This window comes from Fusarium vanettenii (assembly GCF_000151355.1).
Source record: "Fusarium vanettenii 77-13-4 chromosome 10 genomic scaffold NECHAsca_82_chr10_2_0, whole genome shotgun sequence".
NCBI classification, from domain to species: Eukaryota; Fungi; Ascomycota; class Sordariomycetes; order Hypocreales; family Nectriaceae; genus Fusarium; species Fusarium vanettenii.
In genome coordinates this window covers 1,077,265-1,096,990 of record NW_003315807.1, presented here as the reverse complement: position 1 = coordinate 1,096,990, position 19,726 = coordinate 1,077,265, and the positions used below count along the sequence as shown (strand labels likewise).

The window sequence follows — 19,726 nt, the reverse complement described above, 5'->3', positions numbered from 1 at the left end:
GCAGCAAGGGCGTCAACAAGCAAGCAGCTAACAGCCTCGGAGAAAGACAGTCAAATTGGGCAAGTTGACCGTGGAGCAGGCATGTGTGGGCATGGAGGTTGACGAGCATCCTGGCTTCTACTGCTCTTGTTGCTCCTGATGAGACGGACAAAAAGGGTTGTGCCTTGTACCACTCTGCCATGCCTCCATCCGGCTGAACATGCTCCATCCCTGGAGGTGCTTGCTTGCCCCAACAACACAACTGGATGCAGACAACAGTCTCTAGACTGCATGGATGGACTGGTTAGATGCGGTGTAAGATGCAGATGCGACTGGGCAGGCTGGATCTGTCGTAAAAGATAAGGCGGGAGAGCCTTCACCGAAAGATGGGCCCGCTTCGTCTTGTTTGCCCTTGGCTTGGGGTCTCGCCTTTTCTTTGTCCATCTCGATGCAGAGTGGTGAAAGACGCATGCCTCATGCTGGGATGGGAAGGTCAAAGTGCATGAGCATACATGATTCAAGGCATTGTTGCGTATTGCACATCAGCAATCACAAGGCAATTCGATGGCAGGCTCTCGATTCTGGTGTAGATTTGGGGTTGTTGCGATCTCGACAATCTCAGTCGTCGTCTACCGTAACATCGGCGGTTTTAGGCCGCCCCTCCATCAAGCCATGATCGGCCTTGCCAATTCCGTCTTGTCTCGTCATTGTGCTCAACGTCATTGCTCATCCCCATCCATCCCCCGCGTGTCAAGGTCAAAGCCAAAAAAGACGACCAATTGTTAGCGAGAAGTGCAAGCGAAAATGGGATTTGCCTGCTTGTCGATCCTCGCTTGCACGGGCCCTGCCTGGATCGTGAGAAGCCGTCGCAGAGCTGCTGCCAATGGTGAATCAGCATCACCGTGAAGCAGTGCTCTGATGCCCTTGTTCATTTTTGCTAATAACAGGCCGTTGACCTTGCCCCTTCCTCCCGGCAGCTGGCGTTTTGTCTTGTCTCCGACTCAACCCATCCGAATCCATTGATTGATTGCTTCTTTGCTTTTCCCAAACGACGACGCAACGCATCCTGATGGGACCTTGAACATCCCCGCCCTCCACTTACAAGCTATCCCTGACACCCTCGTTTCTGTCAAGCCACGAAGAAAGCAAATCCCCCTGCCCTGCAACCTCTCGCCGTTCCCCTAGAGGCTCCAACAGCCCTTCGCCGAGCCCGGGCTACGACCAAGCGTGACGAGGGTCGAGGGTGCATCCGAGAAACGTCGGGGTTTCCTCATCATCGCTGCAAGCAACATCCTGTGCCTTTGTGGGTTGTACCTTGCACGTAACGCGCGCGAGCGCTTGCGTACATAGTACATGGCTGGAGGTGGAACCTGCTGGCATCCATCTGTATGCTGCTGTCGCTGCTTCGTATGCTGCGCTGCTGCTTGACATGACGATAGCCCTGTCGTTGAAGGCGTTTTCAGACGTTTTCTCGACACGGTCGTCTCTGGCGGGTAGCAAAGAGAGGGATACGGCAGCAAGCCGGCATTAAAAGAAACAAAACAAAACAAAAGATACCAGACTCGAGACGTCGAGGTCAAAAGGTGTGCTACCTTGTCAACCGACCCTTCGCCCTGTCCAGCTGCACATTTCCGCGACCGCAATTTCCATCTGACTTCTCACTTGGCCGACCAGGCCCTGGTCGAGCCACGAACAAAGATCTCATTTTTCAGATTTTACTCCCTGTTGACAGACCTCATTTGGCTGGTCTCCTACTTGCTGTTGTCTTCTCTCGTCCCCCGGATGCTCGTCGCTCCGGCTCTGGTGTCTTCCTAGTTACCTACCGACATATTTGGATTCCCACATACCCTGGTCGTCATCAATTTCACTGCTGGAGGTGTCCCCGCCATCAATCATCCTTCGCCTCCATCTCTTCCTGTCTTGCTCAATTATTGTTGTTCGCTGCGCTGCGCTGCCCGCACACGCGCAGACACATAAACCCACTCTCATCTCCCCATTCCCCTGCCTGCCCTTCCCTTCGCAGACGCCGCGAGAAACAAGACTTCTCGGACAAGCCACCACCGCCCTTTTTTTTCCTCCCCTTCCATCCAATTCCCGTCCCGTACCTACTGTACCAAGACTTTTTCCACCCCAAGACTGCTAGACTCGACGACTCGACGTCCCCTGAGCTGTCACATTGCGGTAGCTTCGTCCACCTCCAACCTCCCGTACCCGCAGCCCGCACCGCCACGGATCAGTAATCACCCTGACCGTTCCCCGACGCCGCCCACCCTTGCTTGACCCTCTGTCTTCTGGTCCCTTTTCCCGCGTCTTCCGGGGTCTCGGCCGTCATTGCCTGCCCCTGTCACTCGAGTCCTCCCCTTCCCCTGCCAGGCCCGTCACGTCCCTTGTGCCCAGAAGCCTCTGGGCTGGTCCTGGTCCTACTGCCGACTGGATCCACTCTTGGCAGTTGACGCCAAAAGAAACAGCCTTGAGTTAGCGGGTTATACATATCCATGGTTGGAGCTTCAACCCACTTACACCACATTTTCAAATCCTCCCTCGACTCTGGTTTTATTCGTTGCCGGTCGGGTTCTCCGCGTTGCGTTGCAGCTTGCTATCGCCCTCGATACCTTTGTGAGAGAACGTCTCCGAAGGTCCAGCGGTATAAGCCAGCACCTGACACTCCTCCCTTTGATCTGCGTCGGTGAGGTACTACAAGGGCAGACCACTTAAACTGTTTCCGCACAGCTCGCAGCTGCTGCGCCATCACCCCTCATGGAGCAGACCTTCATGACAATACACAGTGAGTCGCGTCGGCCACTCCCAGGCAACCTATGCCCCATGATGCAACTTCTCTAACACACGTCCCCCAAGATTTGGGACCGGATGCCAATATCCTCTATGCGTCCGAGTCCGTCATCGATATCCTTGGCTATACTCCGCATGAGGTACTCGGCAGGTCCAGCTTCGACTTCTTCCACCCCGACGAGGTACCCTTTGCCCGATCCGTGCATACTCGTGGCGTCTTGCTGGACAAGGCTGCCGTCCTGCACTATGCACGTATCCTCTCTCGCGATGGCCGTTGGGTAAGCTGCGAATGCTGTTTCACCATTGTCCACGATGTCCTCGTCGCATGTACTAGTATCTACCGCCGGGGTGAAAAGAGCGAGAGTATGTTTCTCGATGGATCAAGCAGCCATGCTCGGTCAACACTGTCATGTGGCAGATACTAACCCGATATACAGGGCGTGCCATTGAAGCACCGCAGATTCGACGCATCTTTTCTTGTTCCCCCCGAGACCCGCGCTACCATATGTTGGAGCACCTGTCGCCTAAATTCAAGATGTCGCCGATGGAGCGCGAGCCTCGAGCGGCCCTTATCTTAAATCGATTCACCCGGACCCTGACTGTCATGTTCGCTACCGAAGCCATTGCCTCTATCCTTGGTGTGTCTGCCGACCAAGTTCAGTACAAGAGCTTCTATGAATGCATCCGAGAAAGCTCTCTGGACGACGCTTTCAAGTGCCTTGAAAGTGCCAAAGCCAACGACTCGATTGCATATCTGCGCTTCTGGTCAAGAGACCCTCGAAGACCGGAGGACTTTGAGAACGAAGCCAGCAACGACGAATTAGACGACGGAGAGGACGCTGAGGAGGAAGAGGAGCAATTCGAGGAACACTCTGTCACACCACCTCGAAACCAAAGCACACCAGGACACGGGTCCTTAACACCAAAGAAACCGAACCATCTGCCTGAAAGTCGACGGTCTAGCGACTCGGAAGGAGGTGGTGTGAAGTTGGATAGGGCCATGGACCTTGACTCTAATCGGCAGATAAGCCCTCAGATCAAGGTTGAGGCAGACGTCGAGATGCAAGACAGTGGCTCGTTGAATGACGAGTCATCATTTGAATCACGGACTGCAAGCTCGGCAGCTATGGCTTCTATCTCCCAGCCCGACAGCTATGAAACGCCTCCCACGCCGCAATCCCCGAGATCGATGGGACCTTCTACCCCTAGCTCCCGAAGAGCTCGCAGCCAGCCAAGACAGCGACTTGCCCCGTCTGTCGAGTTGGAGGCAGTTGTTTCGTGCACTTCTGATGGGCTTGTCGTCATCTTGCGTCGAGCAAGACCGCAGATCCCGAATTTACACCCCCCTTTAGTCCCTTCGCATTTCGACAACGGCCTCTTTGCCGCTCCGTGGGGCCAGCAACCCATCCAACCTCAATGCCCACCGGAAGTGCTGTACAACTTTCGACCTCCACTGCTGCCGCAGCACATGCCACTTCGAGAGAACGTCAAGGCTGCGGGAGGTCCTCCGATCGACCAATTGATGCGGTCTATCCGAGATGTCGCTGTGTTCGCCTGGGCTCTCGTGGGAATAAATGGGAATCTGGCCTCATACAGTCACGGCCAACCAATGGGAGAGTCTCAACCACCAGATGGTCTTCCCGTTTGGGATCCTGCCGCAGCACAAACATCCTATCAAGGACCCGAGAACCAAGCCGCCCAACGTTGGGCGAGAGAGCGCCAACAACAAGGGGCGCAATTCATGCGACGTGATTCATTATCTACAGGCTATCATGCGGATGGGCCTGGAAGTCGCAACACATCTGGCATGGGATATGAGAATTATTCCTTGAATGGCTATGGAAACCGCGGAAACCAATGGTACTCGCAACTGCCATCCTTTCAGCAACGCCAGGATGGGCTGGCACAGGATTACTGCTACAGAGAGCAGATGGATTCGAGAGCGACGGCTCCTTCGGATTACATGGGTACAACAACACTTCCACCACTGAACGGGTGGAGTGACGTGCACCAAAGACTGGGGAGCTCTCAGGTACCCTCTACAATGGCCGAGGACCCCCAGCACCATCGCTACAGGTGGTATTAATGCACAATTTTGAAAAGTGAGAGGTCAAAGGACAAGGAAGGTAATGTAATGAAGTATGACGAGCATAGAAGTTGGCGTCTTGATGCTGCTCCTCATCGCCCCCGGCAGAATTGGAAACCCCGGATTCGAGGGAGCTGACCGGGACGGGTGCAGTATTTGTTGCAAGTGATGAACTCTTAGAATTTGTCCTAGATACCCATAATATTTGAGCGATAGCGGAAATGATAATTGTGTGTTTCAAGTCTTTTTGTTCCTGACAATGTTTCGTGATGTGAGACGGAGTGGGTTTGCTGTCAGTGTCCATCCTCCACCAATATAGCCCTACCGTGAAGGCAGCCAATAAAATATCTAGCTAGCATTGGTCTCCATGCTGTAAGGCACGGGTTCTTTGGTCTTGATAAGGCACTGGACTGGATAAAGAGTCCTTAGTATTGGATTTCAAGGGATGATGGGAATGTACGTACCGTGTCTCGTTTGGGTTGGCGGAAGCATGTGATTGGTTGTGGCCAATTAGAAGCTTGGGCCACCTTTCGTCAAGGGGTTGTTTCTGTAGAGGCAACCGTGGAAGTTTCGCAGAGGGCGATACGTCAGCTCCACGCTCAGCAACTTTCAACCATCAAAGCCGCGACATCGTCGAGCGTCGAACGCAGCGAAAACCCGATACGAGGAGAATCGCGAGACTTTGAAGACAGCCCCACGACCGTCTTCAACCTACGAATTATCACCGGATCTCCAACACCCTCGCAGGCAGCTTAAACCATGTCTGCGTCCAGCGCTCGAGGGCACTATGCCAACCCACCCCTGGAGGATGAGGACGACGATCTGATTGATCCTGATGATGGTATGTGGTTACCGTCTTTGCTTCAGCTAGATATTGAAGGCAGGAGATTCTTGGAGTGCTTGTGGAAGCTTACACCAGCATAGCCGATCTCAACGATTTCGATGACCCCCTTGCGACCAATTCATCCCGTCAGCCTCTGTCAGGCAACATCGGCTCCAGCTCATCATCGCAACCGCTGAACGAAGGCTACCTCACCTCCCGAATCCCCGGAGAAGACCGACGAGCCCCCCAGAACACAATTGACGAGTCAGTATGGGACACCTTGCGTCGCGACCTGCTTGCCGTATGGGCCAAGCTGAGGGAGGTTCTGTACCCGCGCTACCTCTTGGGTGGCACCATGTTTGATTCCGAGGGAGGTCTACGCGGCGCGTACTCCAATATCCGCGGTGCCGGTATCTCGGGCACGAGAGAGGAGCTGACCGGACTGGCGAGCCGTATGGTGGATGCTGAGGCTCTGCTCCAGAGCAACATGACCCCTGGTCTACGCGACTGGGACCTCTGGGGACCTCTCATCTTCTGTCTTCTCCTCAGTCTCCTCCTGAGCTTCACTGCTCGCGGCGACCAAAGGGATGCCGTGTTTAGCGGTGTCTTTGCCATGATCTGGCTGGGCGAAGCTGTGGTGACATTGCAGATCAAGCTGCTGGGAGGCAACATGTTCGTCTTAACCCAAGTTCCCTTTGCGTGTGTTGTGGATTCGCTAACATGTCATGAAGTTCCTTTGCTCAGAGCGTTTGCATCATTGGTTATACCCTGTTCCCTCTGGTCCTCGCTGCGATGATGTCTGCCCTGGGCCTCCACTGGATTGCCCGCATCCCCGTCTACATCATTCTGATTGCCTGGTCCCTTGCCGCCGGTGTTAGCATCCTGGGTGGAAGCGGTGTGGTGAAGAACCGAGTGGCCATCGCTGTCTACCCGCTACTCGTATTTTACCTCGGCCTGGGTTGCTTGTGCTTCATCAGCTAAACCCCCACTCAGCCTCTGAGAGGATGCTTGCTTCTGGTTTGTCGAGGGGCACGGAAAGGGGGTGTTTCGAGCTCTCGAGGTTTAAAATCTGGCTCATGTACTTTTACTTGTGATGAAAAGGGATTCATTCTACTAGAACTGCGGTGTTGGACGCGGTCGAACAAGTGTCGTCAGATGACAGACACCAAGGACTTTCTGTATCTCGTTGGGAATTTGTATCCATTGTTATCTCGTACCTACTTTTAGAATTTGAAGTGAAACATGCGCATGTTATTTTCCGGCGTAACGCATCTTGGTGGACACGGTATGCAAAGGGGACAAGCTTGATCATCTGTGAGAAGCTCAATGACGAACAGGTCACTGTCCATGCTGCTCCACGGTGAGCTTGCCACTGACTTACACCAGCTTGCCATCTATCCCACACCGCCCTGTCTCCCGTCTTCCCCGGCGAGCTGCCTCCATGGATTCAAGGATTCAAGCATGCTAGAACCCCTGCCGCAGCTGAAGACGACGAACGGGCGTCTTGGAGATTGGCGATGTGAGCCATTCACAGCCACTGGTCGAGGGCTAAAGCAAGGGACCCGACGAGACGCCCTGGCCGAGGTGCTGGGGAACAATGGACGGCTGATACATTAGCTCGAGGTACATGCTGGCAATGTCGACCCCCCCCCCCCCCCTTCCCCCCGATTTCCAATTACGAGTACATCCATCTTTCTTAATGTCAGCCTTTTTTATCATACATAAAGCTAAACGATCTATCACAACTGTTGTTCGTCCCCGTTCCCTCTTTTGGGGGCTGAGATTGATTACCCCTCCTTCCGGCGCCTAGGCGCCAGCCCAGCCAGGCCAGGCCAGGCCAGGCCAGGCGTGGGCGGTGAAGGTCTAGTTTGGTTTTGGTTATTTTGACGTCGGCGACTCTACATTCTCTTGATTGGAGGAGAGCGCTCAAGTCCTCAACCGCCAGCCAGCCAGCCGACCTTCGTACCTAGTCCAGCATTGACGAAGACCCAACTCACACAACCCGCGAAGCCTGATCTCGAAACCAACGCATCGCATCATTCCTTGACTCTGACAGGAGCACGAGAAAACCTCGTCTGTCACTTCTTATTCGATCGTAGATTCAGTAACGAAACGAGCCTGAAACTATCTATCTCTGCGGTACCCGATCAGCTAGCAATCAATCTCGTTCGTGCCCTCGTCAGTCCCGCCGTCATCACGCCCGCCGAGCCGCACAGCCAGCCCGCCATGGCCGACGACGCACCCGACGCCAGCCCCAAGAACGAGCCCCTCAACATCGAGACCAAGGAAGACGCCGAGACCCGCGCTGCTCGTCGGGAGCTTAAGCAGTCATCCATCTCTGATACAACACCGTCGGCCGCAGAGGGCTCCGACACGGCCAATGCCTCTGATGCGCCAGACAGCGACCTGAAGGATCAGGTTGCGTCGCCCAAGAAGAAGCGCGCGCACGACCAGCTCGAGGGCGGCAAGGAGGCCGAGGACAATGATGCGAACAGCGTTGCATCCACCGATTCCGCCAAGGACAGGGCCTCGCGACTAGAGCCCGAGAAGAAGCGTCCTCGCGATGAGGACTCCAACGACGCAGAGCCAGTATGCCGCCTCGAACGTCCTTTGAAGCGCGCCAGGCAGACCGCTGACTCTACACAGACTTCAACAGCTGCCTCGAGCCAAGAAGCGACCAAGGAGGACGAGGCCGGCAAGTCGACAGCCAAGAATGCTCAACCACAAACCTCTGCCAGCGCTTTTGCCTCCTCCGGCTTTGGCAAGCTGTCCTCTGGATCATCGCCGTTCGCTAGCCTCGGCGGCTCTCAGGGCGGCAGCGTATTTGGCTCTGCTGCCGCTGGCAAGCCCTCGCTTAGCTCATTTGCGTCCCCAGCTCCATCCACGGATGCGCAGCCCCCCGCCGCACCGAAGTTGACCTTTGGCAGCACCAGCGGCGCATCGCCCTTTGCCGGTCTCTCTTCTGGTACTAATGGTTTCGGAAGCGCATTCGGTTCGAGCGCCTTTGGATCTGCCCTGGGGGGTACCAAGCCCCTCTCGAGTTTCGCGGCCCCTGGAAAGGAACCTCTTAAGAGCGAGAAGCCTGCCAGGCCTTTTGGTGCTCCCGAGAGCAGCGACGACGAAGAGGAGGACGGTGACGAGGATGGCGACGAGAATGAGCCCCAAGAGGTTGAGCGCGCCCTGTCCCCAGAGAAGGATTCCGACGAGAAAAGGAAGCTGAAGCTTCAGAAGAGTGGGTACTTATCATCCATAACGCCAAACTTGATGCTGACAATAACTAGTCGAGGTGAACGATGGCGAAGACGGCGAGGCTACGATCATATCTGTGAGGGCCAAGATGTTCTATCACGATAAGGAAGCAGGCTGGAAGGAGCGTGGCGCAGGCATGTTGAAGATCAACGTACCCCAAGCCTGCGTCGAGTACGATGACAACGGTGCTGTCGTCCCTGGATCATTTGATGCTTCTGCGCTAGAAGTCGATGACCCAGAAAGCGCAAGCGCTCACGGGCACAAGGTTGCTCGTCTTATCATGAGACAGGATCAGACTCACCGAGTCATTCTCAACACAGCGCTTGTGGCAGCCATGAAGTTCCAAGAGAAGGCTTCGCTGAAGTCAGTTGGAATTCTCTTTACTGCCTTTGAGGGTGAGCAGGCAAAGCCTGTGAGCATTACCATGCGGGTGAGTAGCAATGGCCTGACCTCGTCTGTGTGCTGTGATATTGACAATGTACCGCTCAGATGACTGCTGCCAATGCTAAGGGCTTTATGAATGAGATCGGCGTCATCCAAAGGGAACTCCGGAGCAGCTAGAGGTTGCGACAGTGTATATTCTCGGACACCACGCCGAGCCCATAATGATTCAACGTCCGGTCACCCAGCCCATTCGGGTTCGCGAACAAAGATTTGTATGGATGACGGCAAGGACAGGCAGGCTAGACGCCGATGCTGGAGCAATTGGCAGGGCAATCATCAGCCTGAAAGGATACAGGGCATTGCCCGGCTTGGAACAGACGTGCTGTGCAAGGGAACAAGGGATTTGCTTGCGCTACACTTCAGCTTGGTAACCGGAATCATGGATAGAATTGTGTAATCATAGCTGGGAGCATTGCTGGACCATAAGGGAGCTATAGTACAACTCCCCGGGCGTAGAAACAGACGAACGGGAGGGGAAACGCAGCCGTGTGCTGGTCATGCAGTCGTATTCACAATATAAATGCAGTTTGTATCTGAAGAGCTCAGTCTAAGAAGAGGCTATTTCTACCTACACAGGCACTGTTGTTACTGCCAATGTTCGTTGCAATTGAAGTTGAACGAATGAGCCACACGTGATTTGGCGTTGATTCCGCGAATGCCTGGTTCTGGATGACGTCGCCACTTTCACGTCTCACGTTCTCCTTTGAGGACGACTCGAAACAAGGCACTATTGATTGGCAGAGCGTCCACATATCACTTCACTCCCTGAACACCAGTGATGATACCCCATTTTGTTGCAGCATGACAGACTCCCGTGAGCCTGGCATGGCTGATAGGCCGCCTGCCTCATCGAGCAGAGGGAAACGAAAACGTGAGCCTGATCGAGAACCTCGTGATGAGAGCCCAGCTGCAAGTGAATCGAGCGGATCGGGATCTAAACGAGGCGCCAAAGGAAGTAAAGGAAAGCCGAGTCTCAAGAAGCAAGCCAGCAACGTCGTGGTGCCCTGTGTCATGGAATGGCCAGAAGCGTTCAAGCAACTAGAGAAGACACATCGCGCACTCAGCCTTGTGTATACCTTTTGCACAACACGGAAACACCTCGCTACAACATTCGACACGATAAAATCGGCCGTGGAAGCTCACACAAAACGAGACCTCTCAATTGAAGAGATTGCATCGATGGTAGCACTTCGCCCAGAGGGCATCTACTTCGCCTACGTTGACGAGGTTATGCTGCAACTCGACATCAAAGGATCAGAAAGAGATGATGTTTTCAGAAACGGAAGGTCGTCAAGGTCGCAGGCTCCAGCTCACGACGCGTCGGTTGGCGGATATTCCGGCATGGAGAGTCTTGACAAGCAATACGATCGCGAACTCGAGCCCACGGGACGGGAGGTGCTGTTTCTCGAGTTTCTCGATGGTGATCTAAAGCGTCAGGTCCCCAGTAAGACAGGGGAACCGACGAACCCAAACAGAAGGTTGAGAGCGGAGCAGCTGAGGATGCCCGTCTTCAGCCAAAAGCAGATGACGAACCTCATTGAGAGGCGGAACCAAAAGTTTGCGAATGCTATCAATGTCTTTCTGAACAAGTGTGTCGAAGACAAACTGGACCCGCAGGAGGCCCTTACAGAACGGACAAAGAGCCACATCCCGATGCCATCAACGAACGAAGACTTTTCCCCAGAGAAGGCAGCAGACTCTATACCGGAGAGTATTCCAAAAGAACGAAAGTCAATACCTGAGATTGTTCAAGAGCTCAAAGACAGCCCGTGGTATACGGGACAGATTGTCCCAGACGGACATCGAGTATTTGAGCAACAGGAACCTGTCTATGGCGATCTCAACTTTCTACTGAGCCAGGATTTGGTGAATGCTCTGTACAACGCCAAAGGGATCACTAAGTTCTACGCACATCAATCAGAAGCTCTCAACAGTCTTCATGATGGCCAGCATGTCGTCGTGTCAACGTCAACAAGCTCTGGAAAGAGTTTAATCTACCAACTTCCGGTGCTCTACGCCCTTGAGCAAGATTACAACTCCAGAGCCATGTACATTTTCCCGACAAAAGCTTTGGCACAAGACCAGAAGCGGAGCCTGAAAGAGATGATGGGTTACATGCCTGGTCTCGAAGAAACCATGGTTGAGACCTTTGACGGAGATACTCCTATGACCGATCGAAACATGATTCGAGAGCAAGCGAGGATCATCTTTACCAACCCGGACATGCTTCACATCACCATCCTACCTCAGGAGGAGCGCTGGAGGTCATTCTTGAAGAATCTCAAGTACGTTGTTGGTAAGTGCCGAGGACAAGTGCTTATGCGGTGAGGCAGCACTAATATCAGCTTACAGTGGACGAGTTGCACTACTACAACGGCCAGATGGGATCCCACATGTCATTTATCATGCGAAGGCTAAGGCGAATTTGTGCTGCCGTAGGAAACCGACGCGTCAAGTTCATCTCTTGCTCAGCCACGGTAGCCAACCCTGAGCAGCATTTCAAGACGATATTCGGCATTGACAACGTCCGCCTGATAGATTTCGATGGGTCCCCATCTGGACGGAAAGAGTTTCTCTGCTGGAACACGCCCTACAAGGACCCTGGTGACCCTGCTTCTGGACGCGGCAGTGCCAAGTTCGAGTGTGCGCGTCTCTTCTGCGCCCTCATGTTGAGGGGAGTGAGGATCATTGCATTCTGCAGGGTCAGAGCCCAATGTGAGGTGCTGGTTAGCGCCATCAAGCAAGAATTGGAGGCCTTGGGGCGTCCAGAATGCATCAACCTCGTGATGGGATACCGTGGCGGTTATACGGCACAGGACAGACGCAGGATTGAGACTGAAATGTTTCAGGGTCAGCTCCTGGGAATTGTCGCGACTACGGCGCTGGAACTAGGCATCGACATTGGCTCGTTGGACTGTGTCATGACCTGGGGTTTCCCGTATACTATTGCCAATCTGCGTCAACAGAGCGGCAGGGCTGGACGCCGCAACAAGGATTCGCTGTCAATCCTGGTTGGCGACGGGTTTGCTACCGACCAACACTACATGCAGAACCCGGACGAGCTATTTACAAAGCCCAACTGCGAGCTGCAGGTTGACCTGGAGAATATGCTGGTGCGTGAAGGCCACATTCAATGTGCGGCTTACGAGATGCCCATACGTCCAAATGAGGACAAGAAGTACTTCGGCAAAGACTTGCCGAAGATCTGCGACGAGCGCTTGCTGAGGGATGAGATGGGGTTCTACCACTGCCACGATCGATTTCGACCAATCCCTGCAAAGTACGTTGCTATTCGAGACACGGAAGATGAGCACTTTGCTATTATCGACATTACAAACGGGCGAAACGTCGTGTTGGAAGAGCTGGAGGCCTCCAGGGCGACGTTTACCATCTACGACGGTGCCATCTTTCTTCACCAGGGCAACCCGTACCTTGTACGAGACTTCCTCCCTGACAAGAGGATGGCCAAGGTGGAAAGGGTCAAGGTGGACTGGACAACTGTGCAGCGCGACTATACTGATATCGACCCTACTGAGACGGAAGCCATTAGGACTATTCCAGGGTCGCGCTCACATGCCTACTATGGTACTATCAAGATTCAGCAAAACGTGTTCGGCTTCTTCAAGGTTGACCGGAAGGGACGGGTACTTGACGCAGTGCAAGTGGACAACCCGCCAGTCATTCGTTTCAGCAAAGGGATGTGGCTTGACGTCCCCAAGAAGGCCATTGATATCCTTCAGACACGACGGCTTCATGTGGCAGCTGGGATTCATGCAGCAGAGCATGCCATCATGAGTCTACTACCGACGTTTGTCGTCAGCATGCCCGGCGACGTACGAACCGAGTGTAAGATTGCAAAAAAGGAGTTTGCAAAACAAGAGACTCAGAGAAAGCGGCCAGCGCGGTTGACATTCTACGACGCCAAAGGAGGCGCAGGAGGGTCAGGTATCAGCACCAAAGCATTTGATCACATCGACCAGCTGCTACGGGATGCCCTGCAGCGAGTTGAAGGTTGTCGGTGTGAGCGAGGCTGTGTGGAATGTGTAGCATCAGAGTTGTGCAAGGAAGCTAACGAGGTGATGAGCAAGGCGGGAAGCCAGGTGGTTCTCAAGACGCTGCTAAACATGGAAGTGGACGTGGATGAGCTACCGATGGGCCCAGAGCTGAACACGCCTGTGGGCATCGAGACGGTGGTGGTCGCAGAGGCTGTGCCATACCGTACCAAAGATGCAGTGTTTGGGAACAAGCCGGCAGTGCAGGAGGGCCAAGGCTCGTCCGGGGACGTTTCTGGGGACGCTGCCAAGCCAGGAGGTTCTGGAACTCCAGATGGCGACGGGGGGTTCGAGAGGTGGCTTGGGGGTTCAATGTAAGCATATGGACTTTTGGGGGGCACCAGGGCGAAGCTAGCGTAGGACGGACGGAACACGGCACGTTGGTACGAATGAGACGAGTTACCCCTGTCGAGGTTGAGGAACAAGCTTTTTTTGAGTTCTGGTGCTAGACAGCAAATGATGGCGGGCTAGTTGGCGAGATATGATTTGGTCTAGACCTTGAGATTAGTGTAGAAACAAGATTGAGGTTTTGGAGATTGCAGCAGGAGAGCGGCGTGGAGAGAAGATAGCGATGGATGAAGCGATCAACACAGGTTGCTAAACATGCAATGATGTCGTCTCGCGGTAGTTGATGTACTTGTTCCTTGTCGGAGTGAGATTGTGACGTAGCGCTTGGCGATCTCGCGCATGCCCAGAGCCAAGGCTGTGCCAAGCAATCTTAACCCACGACCCGAAAAACAACGGCTGGGCCCGCTGTGGCTGGTCATAGACGCCCGCAGATTTGCCCTGGCCTGTTGCTGTGGAAAGATGGAATGAGGAGCCAAGACAAGATCGTCTGGAGATGCCGAGCTCTGTGTTGAGTTGGGCTTCATGCTGTGGGGAGAAGGAGGAGAAGCAAAGGATTCAGAGCCCTACTGTACAGTGGCCATGCAGCCAAACTTGGTAGGGGACAAAGACAACAATTCGTTGACCGCATCCACAACCTCGAATCATCCCAACGTCCTCCCATTGGCATCGGATCTATTGGACCAAACCATCAATGAACTTGCAGGGGGCTAGACCCATTGACCCGCCAAGGACCCAGACACTGCGCCCAGAAAGGGGATCAAGGGCCAGCGCAGGATGGGGGGCCCCAGGGTGAAACAACATTCAGCTCGGCAACGAATGGTCACTCAACGTAACGAAAAAGGACCAAAGTGCATTCAATGCCACATGGTGGTGCCGTCTTGGCATCTAAAGCTTAGAGATGGGGTATTCAGAAGTCAGACTATCCTTGCTTGCTCCTTCCTCGGGTGAAGCGGCCTCCTCCCTCCTGCCCTGGTATATCATGGACGAGGGCTGCACACTAAAGCACGCCTTCGTTCCAGACATGGTGGTTGTCCTCTCTTAAGCTTAACAAACAAGAATTCGACCGCCACAACTCAAACACGGGCGCTACGCTTCCCGGAGCGGTCTGGTCTGGTCTGGTCTACACCTACTTCCGTCGTCGTGTCTCGAAACGACTGGCCCCAAAACCTGGCCCGGCTCCCTCCCACCCCGGAGATTGGCCCGTACATATAACCAAGCCGTCATGCCTCATCAATCCCCGCCCCCCTCGCCCTCGCGGGAGGCATATTACCCCCTTAACAACCTGCGAGACACTGGGAGTGAGGACCGCACTCTTCCTGCACCCACCACCTACGACGAGTTCAAGAAGAGCAAGAAGATGGACCACTACACCAGGACCACGCGATGGATCAAGCCTGCTGGCGAGAGTGGTCGCAAGGGCTTCCATCCTATACACTTTACCAAGATCTCGTTCAAGTCGGCCAGTCGAGCTAGTTTGCTCTGCAATTTGCTCTGGCCTGTTGTACCTGCTGCCATTGCTGTTCGCTGTAAGTCGAATCTGGTGATGGTGTTGAACTCCATTGTTAACATGTCTCGACTAGATGCTCTTCCCGACCACCACACTCTCATCTTTATTCTCGCCTACATCGCCATGGTCCCTTGTGCCAACATGATTGGTTTTGCCGGCCAAGAACTCGCCCGAAAGCTGCCTCATGTCTTTGGCGTTCTTACTGAGATCACGTATGGCTCTATCATCATTTCCCCCACAATCCATACTAATTGCTTCCAGTATCGGTTCCATTGTCGAAATTGTTCTTTTCATGGTTCTTCTAAACAAGAACATGTACTTCGTTATCAAGGCCGCCATCCTGGGTTCCATCCTTGCTACTATGCTTTTCTGCTTGGGCGCCTGCTTCTTTGTGGGTGGACTACTTGAGGAGGAACAGACATTCAACGAGGCGATCAGCGAAGCCGGAAGCGGTTTGCTCTTCACTGCGTACGTTTCACTAAAAACATGTTGTATCTTGGAGTATCAGCAACTAACACGTCACCAGTGGTGTCGTTCTCGCCCTACCAACCGTTTTCGAGCATGGTCGATTTGCCGGCAACAGCGACTCGGAAACAGAAGTTGAGCATCAGACGCTGCAGATCTCTCGTGTCATCTCGATCCTTCTCATCATTGCCTACATCGTCTACGTCTTTTTCCAGACGCGAACTCACCACGGTATCTACGACGCCATCTTCGAGCACGACGAGCACCGTGACAAGGACAAGCACAAGGACATTGACAAGGCCAAGCTCACCCTGACCGAGTGTATCCTTGCGCTGGCCATCTCTGTTGCTCTTGTGTCACTCATGGCCGTCATCCTGGTCTTGCAGATCCACCATGTTATTGAGAGGGGAGATGTGTCTGATGCCTTCATGGGTCTTATCCTGGTACCTTTTGTCGAGAAGTTTGCCGAGCATCTCACCGCTGTCGACGAGGCATGGGACAACCAGATGAACTTTGCCCTCTCCCACGTTCTCGGTGCTACTCTGCAGACCGCTCTCTTCAATGCACCCCTAGCCGTCATCGTCAGCTGGGGTCTTGGCAAGGAGCTGGATCTCAACTTTGATGTCTTCAACTTGGTCATGCTTATTCTCGGTATCCTAACTGTTGGACGATTTCTTCAGGACCAGAAGAGCAACTACCTGGAAGGTTTCCTGCTCATGATTCTCTACGTGGCCATTGCCGTTGGTGCGTGGTACTACCCTGACCCCGTCGAACACGGAGCTTCTGGTGCAAGTGAGGGTGCAAGCGAGGGTGGCCACTAATCAACAACAAACGGAACGCTTCACCATAAACCAGACGAAACATTACATTACGATATGATGACTAGGAATTACTTGGTGTTTGCTGTCATCTTTGGGCAAGCGCGTGAGCAACTACGGTAGTAGGACGGACGTTGGGTTCTGGTAGCGGGAGCATTGGAATACTGGTGACACTTTTGGATTCTGGGGAGTTTTGCTCAAAATATTCTAGATTGCGGTTTGGATACCTGCAGTATACAAGAAAGAAACCTTAACAAACACCGTTTTATCACTTCAGTTATCCCGTTTCATCCCGCCACGCAATATCTCCCAATGAGTTGTCCGTCTTCTCGAGATGAAGTCATTGTGCCTCGACTGTCTGTTTAGAAAAAGACAAAATCATCTTCCTTCCAGCCCATTCCTGAGAATATCTCCTTGACACTCTTCTCCATCGGACCAGGCCCACATACAAGTACCAGCTCATCGCCCTCTCTATTGTTGGCGAGCTGGCCTATGTCTTTCTCGCACAACGCCTTGTTCACGCGACCAGTCACTCCCGTCCATGACGGTGATGGATTAGTGAGAGCATGTACGATGCGACACCTCTCAGGGTTAGCTGAAGCTATCTCATCGAGCTCTGTCTTGCAGAGAATGTCTTCCTCAGCACGGTTGCCGTCAAATACGAGACAGGGTGTTGGGTCAGTGGGATCGCGCATCACGGCGCGGAGGACCTGACGGATCGGAGTGATGCCAGATCCGCCGCAGACCATGATGAAGCGGCGGACACGACGCTCCTTGCCGCCGATGGAGCAGAGTCCACCGCCGAGGTACTCGAACTTGCCGACGGGGCCCTTGAACTCGACAAAGTGGCCGAGCGGGAGAGCATCTAGAGCCTGCGTCATGACGCCGCCCTTGCGTTCGGGAGTGTCATAGTAGATCTTGATGAGAACATCCAAACGTCCCTTCTCCGAGCCGTCTGAGTAGGGTGTGTAGGCGCGGATGATTGCCTCGCGGGTCGCCGGATCACGGAGGCGCACCATCAGATGCTGACCAGTAGGGAGGCCAATCTCCTGGTTATCATGGTTGAGCTTGAAGGTGAAGATCTTCGTGTCGGACGATACGGCCGTCTTGCGCTCCAGGATGGCCTTGCTCCACGTCTTGGACTGGAGGAAGACGGGGCGTGTCAGATCCTCTTCTGTCGAGTCTTCACCACTGAGGGCGGCACGCGAGGCTTCGTCAAGGGTGCCGATGTGGTAGGTAGGCATCATGGCCTTGGCATTTTCGCTATCTAAGAGTATTGTTAGTAAGTGAAGTTGTATGTGATACTCAAGAAACTTACGAATAGTCATGAATTCTTCAGTCACATCTTGCCCAGCAGCACCAAAGATGGACGCCGCACCACCGGGATGGCCTTCCAAGAAAGGTGTCCCGTCAAACACTTCGCCGTTGACGACAAACCAAGGATCAACCTCGCCATCGTGCTGCTTGAGCTCAGCGGCTGTGATCTTGCGGTCAACCTTGGGGTCGGTCAAGCAGATCTCCTTTTCAGGCTCCTGCTCGACAGCATCTTCTACTTCACCAGAGACCTTTTCGCCCCAGAAGCCGTTGGCGAGGTTCCCGCCGGCCTTTTTGACACGGTCCATCCAGCCTCCTGGCATCAAGGCCGGTTGTGTAGGGTGCTCGAACCGGAGTGAGTGGGCTTCCTTGTGGATGACGACGCGGAACCAGGGGTTGTTCATCATGCCCAGGACGCTCCAGTACATGTCACGAGGTTGGACCATCATGGATTCATCCATAGCCCTGATCATGATATCGTCTGCCTCACGGAGCTCGTCGATGGGAATGTCAAGTTCCCAGAAGCACCAGCAGAAACACGTCTCACGCCACCACATGTCGACTCGTCCACCATATAGAGTATCTCCTTCTGGCGCAAATCGGTAATCGTCTTCGGGATATCGAACGGTGGCTAGCCGCCATGACTTGCCCTTATCAAGAGTGACTTCTGCCCTAGTGACACGCTTTCCACCCCCGGCATAGGCGTATCCTCGCACTTTGTAACTTGTCGGGGCGTCCAGAAACGGGACAGTCTCGTCATGGGCGGGATAACATATGGCGCTGTTCGTGTTGAGGTCGTAAATGGCATACTTCTCATCCTTCCACACATCGGGCAAGTCGGCACTGGCTTCAGGTGTGATCATTGTCGGTAGGACTCGGTTGTCAAAGATGTGGTACCAGTTGTCGCTGGGCTCCGATGTGACGATGATCCTCTTGAGCCACTTCACACTTCGCCCACCAATCTGACCGGGAATGATGATTCGAACGGGCTTTCCGTGATCAGGGTGAAGCTTCTCCCCGTTCATCTTGTGAGCGACCATAACGCCGCGGTTGGGATCCATGCACCAGTTGAGCTTGATCGAAGTTCCATAGTATCCGTTAGGCAATTTGTCTGCTCCTTCGAAACAGACATATCTTGCTCCTCGTTTCGGTCTCGCAGCAGTAAGCAGGTCGCCAATAGGGACACCCGTCCAAAGAGCTGTCGATAGACCAGCGGCGCCCCAGGAGAAGCCTTTTGTATTTCTAACCATGTTCTGTTCCTTGCGGCGGTTTCCGGCACAGACGAGGGTAACGGGATAAGTGGCTTGCTCGTAGTCGTTGAGAAGATCCCGTACTGTCATCTTGATAGGGTTATCGACAAGGCCCTCGACTTGAAATTCCCAGTCGAGCATATCGGCGTCCTCACAGTTGGGGACGGCTCCATGGTTGCGAACATAATGAAGATCCTCGTTGGTGAGGAAACCCTGGTCGTATAGTTCGCTTAGGGGTGCTTCGGTGTTGAAGGGATGAACTCCTGTGAGGCGGATAAGACGGGGGTCACGCTTGACATAGTTGTCGGGTGTCTTGAGATCCTCTGGCAGAACCTCTTTTGATCGGAACTTGGGAGGTAGGGCGTAGGGTTTGATGGACTCTATCGATGGTAACCCGATTGGAGGGATCTCTTGCAAGTCGTGAAAGCTACTTATTCGAGATGGCTTCGCTGTATCTGGGGGTGTAGGAGGAAAGTTGCCGATAACTGAGGAATCAGAATTTTCCGGGATGCTCTGAAGAGCTGTTGTTGGAGGAGTCTCCATGTTGAAGAGATAATGCAGGTGTCGATTATAGACAACAGATACGAATTCAGGAGGTTTA

The 19,726-nt window shown here is 53.8% G+C and overlaps 5 protein-coding genes across 5 annotated transcripts; 4 read left to right on the top strand and 1 right to left on the bottom strand.

Annotated features, from left to right (window-relative positions):
• Nucleotides 1-2,736: 2,736 nt before the first annotated feature.
• On the top strand, nt 2,737-5,094 carry NECHADRAFT_72336 (uncharacterized protein; the record flags this gene model as incomplete). The annotated part of the gene is made up of 3 exons (XM_003040052.1): nt 2,737-2,764; nt 2,836-3,132; nt 3,207-5,094. The coding sequence occupies 3 exons, from the start codon at nt 2,737-2,739 to the stop codon at nt 4,853-4,855; spliced, it is 1,974 nt and encodes a 657-aa protein (XP_003040098.1). The 3' UTR covers nt 4,856-5,094.
• Nucleotides 5,095-5,614: 520 nt separating this feature from the next.
• NECHADRAFT_50008 (uncharacterized protein) lies at nt 5,615-6,659 on the top strand (the record flags this gene model as incomplete). Its single annotated transcript, XM_003040051.1, has 3 exons — nt 5,615-5,696; nt 5,780-6,350; nt 6,410-6,659. The coding sequence occupies 3 exons, from the start codon at nt 5,615-5,617 to the stop codon at nt 6,657-6,659; spliced, it is 903 nt and encodes a 300-aa protein (XP_003040097.1).
• Nucleotides 6,660-7,904: 1,245 nt separating this feature from the next.
• NECHADRAFT_50162 (uncharacterized protein) lies at nt 7,905-13,741 on the top strand (the record flags this gene model as incomplete). Its single annotated transcript, XM_003040050.1, has 5 exons — nt 7,905-8,910; nt 8,960-9,357; nt 9,557-9,690; nt 10,226-11,667; nt 11,724-13,741. 5 exons carry the CDS (start codon nt 7,905-7,907, stop codon nt 13,739-13,741), a joined length of 4,998 nt encoding a protein of 1,665 aa, XP_003040096.1.
• Nucleotides 13,742-14,993: 1,252 nt separating this feature from the next.
• Nucleotides 14,994-16,684, top strand: NECHADRAFT_96780 (uncharacterized protein; the record flags this gene model as incomplete). Its single annotated transcript, XM_003040049.1, has 5 exons — nt 14,994-15,297; nt 15,352-15,490; nt 15,540-15,746; nt 15,805-16,535; nt 16,599-16,684. The coding sequence occupies 5 exons, from the start codon at nt 14,994-14,996 to the stop codon at nt 16,682-16,684; spliced, it is 1,467 nt and encodes a 488-aa protein (XP_003040095.1).
• A 239-nt stretch (nt 16,685-16,923) lies between these two features.
• NECHADRAFT_105480 (uncharacterized protein) lies at nt 16,924-19,668 on the bottom strand (the record flags this gene model as incomplete). The annotated part of the gene is made up of 2 exons (XM_003039836.1): nt 16,924-17,828; nt 17,880-19,668. 2 exons carry the CDS (start codon nt 19,666-19,668, stop codon nt 16,924-16,926), a joined length of 2,694 nt encoding a protein of 897 aa, XP_003039882.1.
• Between the last annotated feature and the right edge of the window lie 58 nt (nt 19,669-19,726).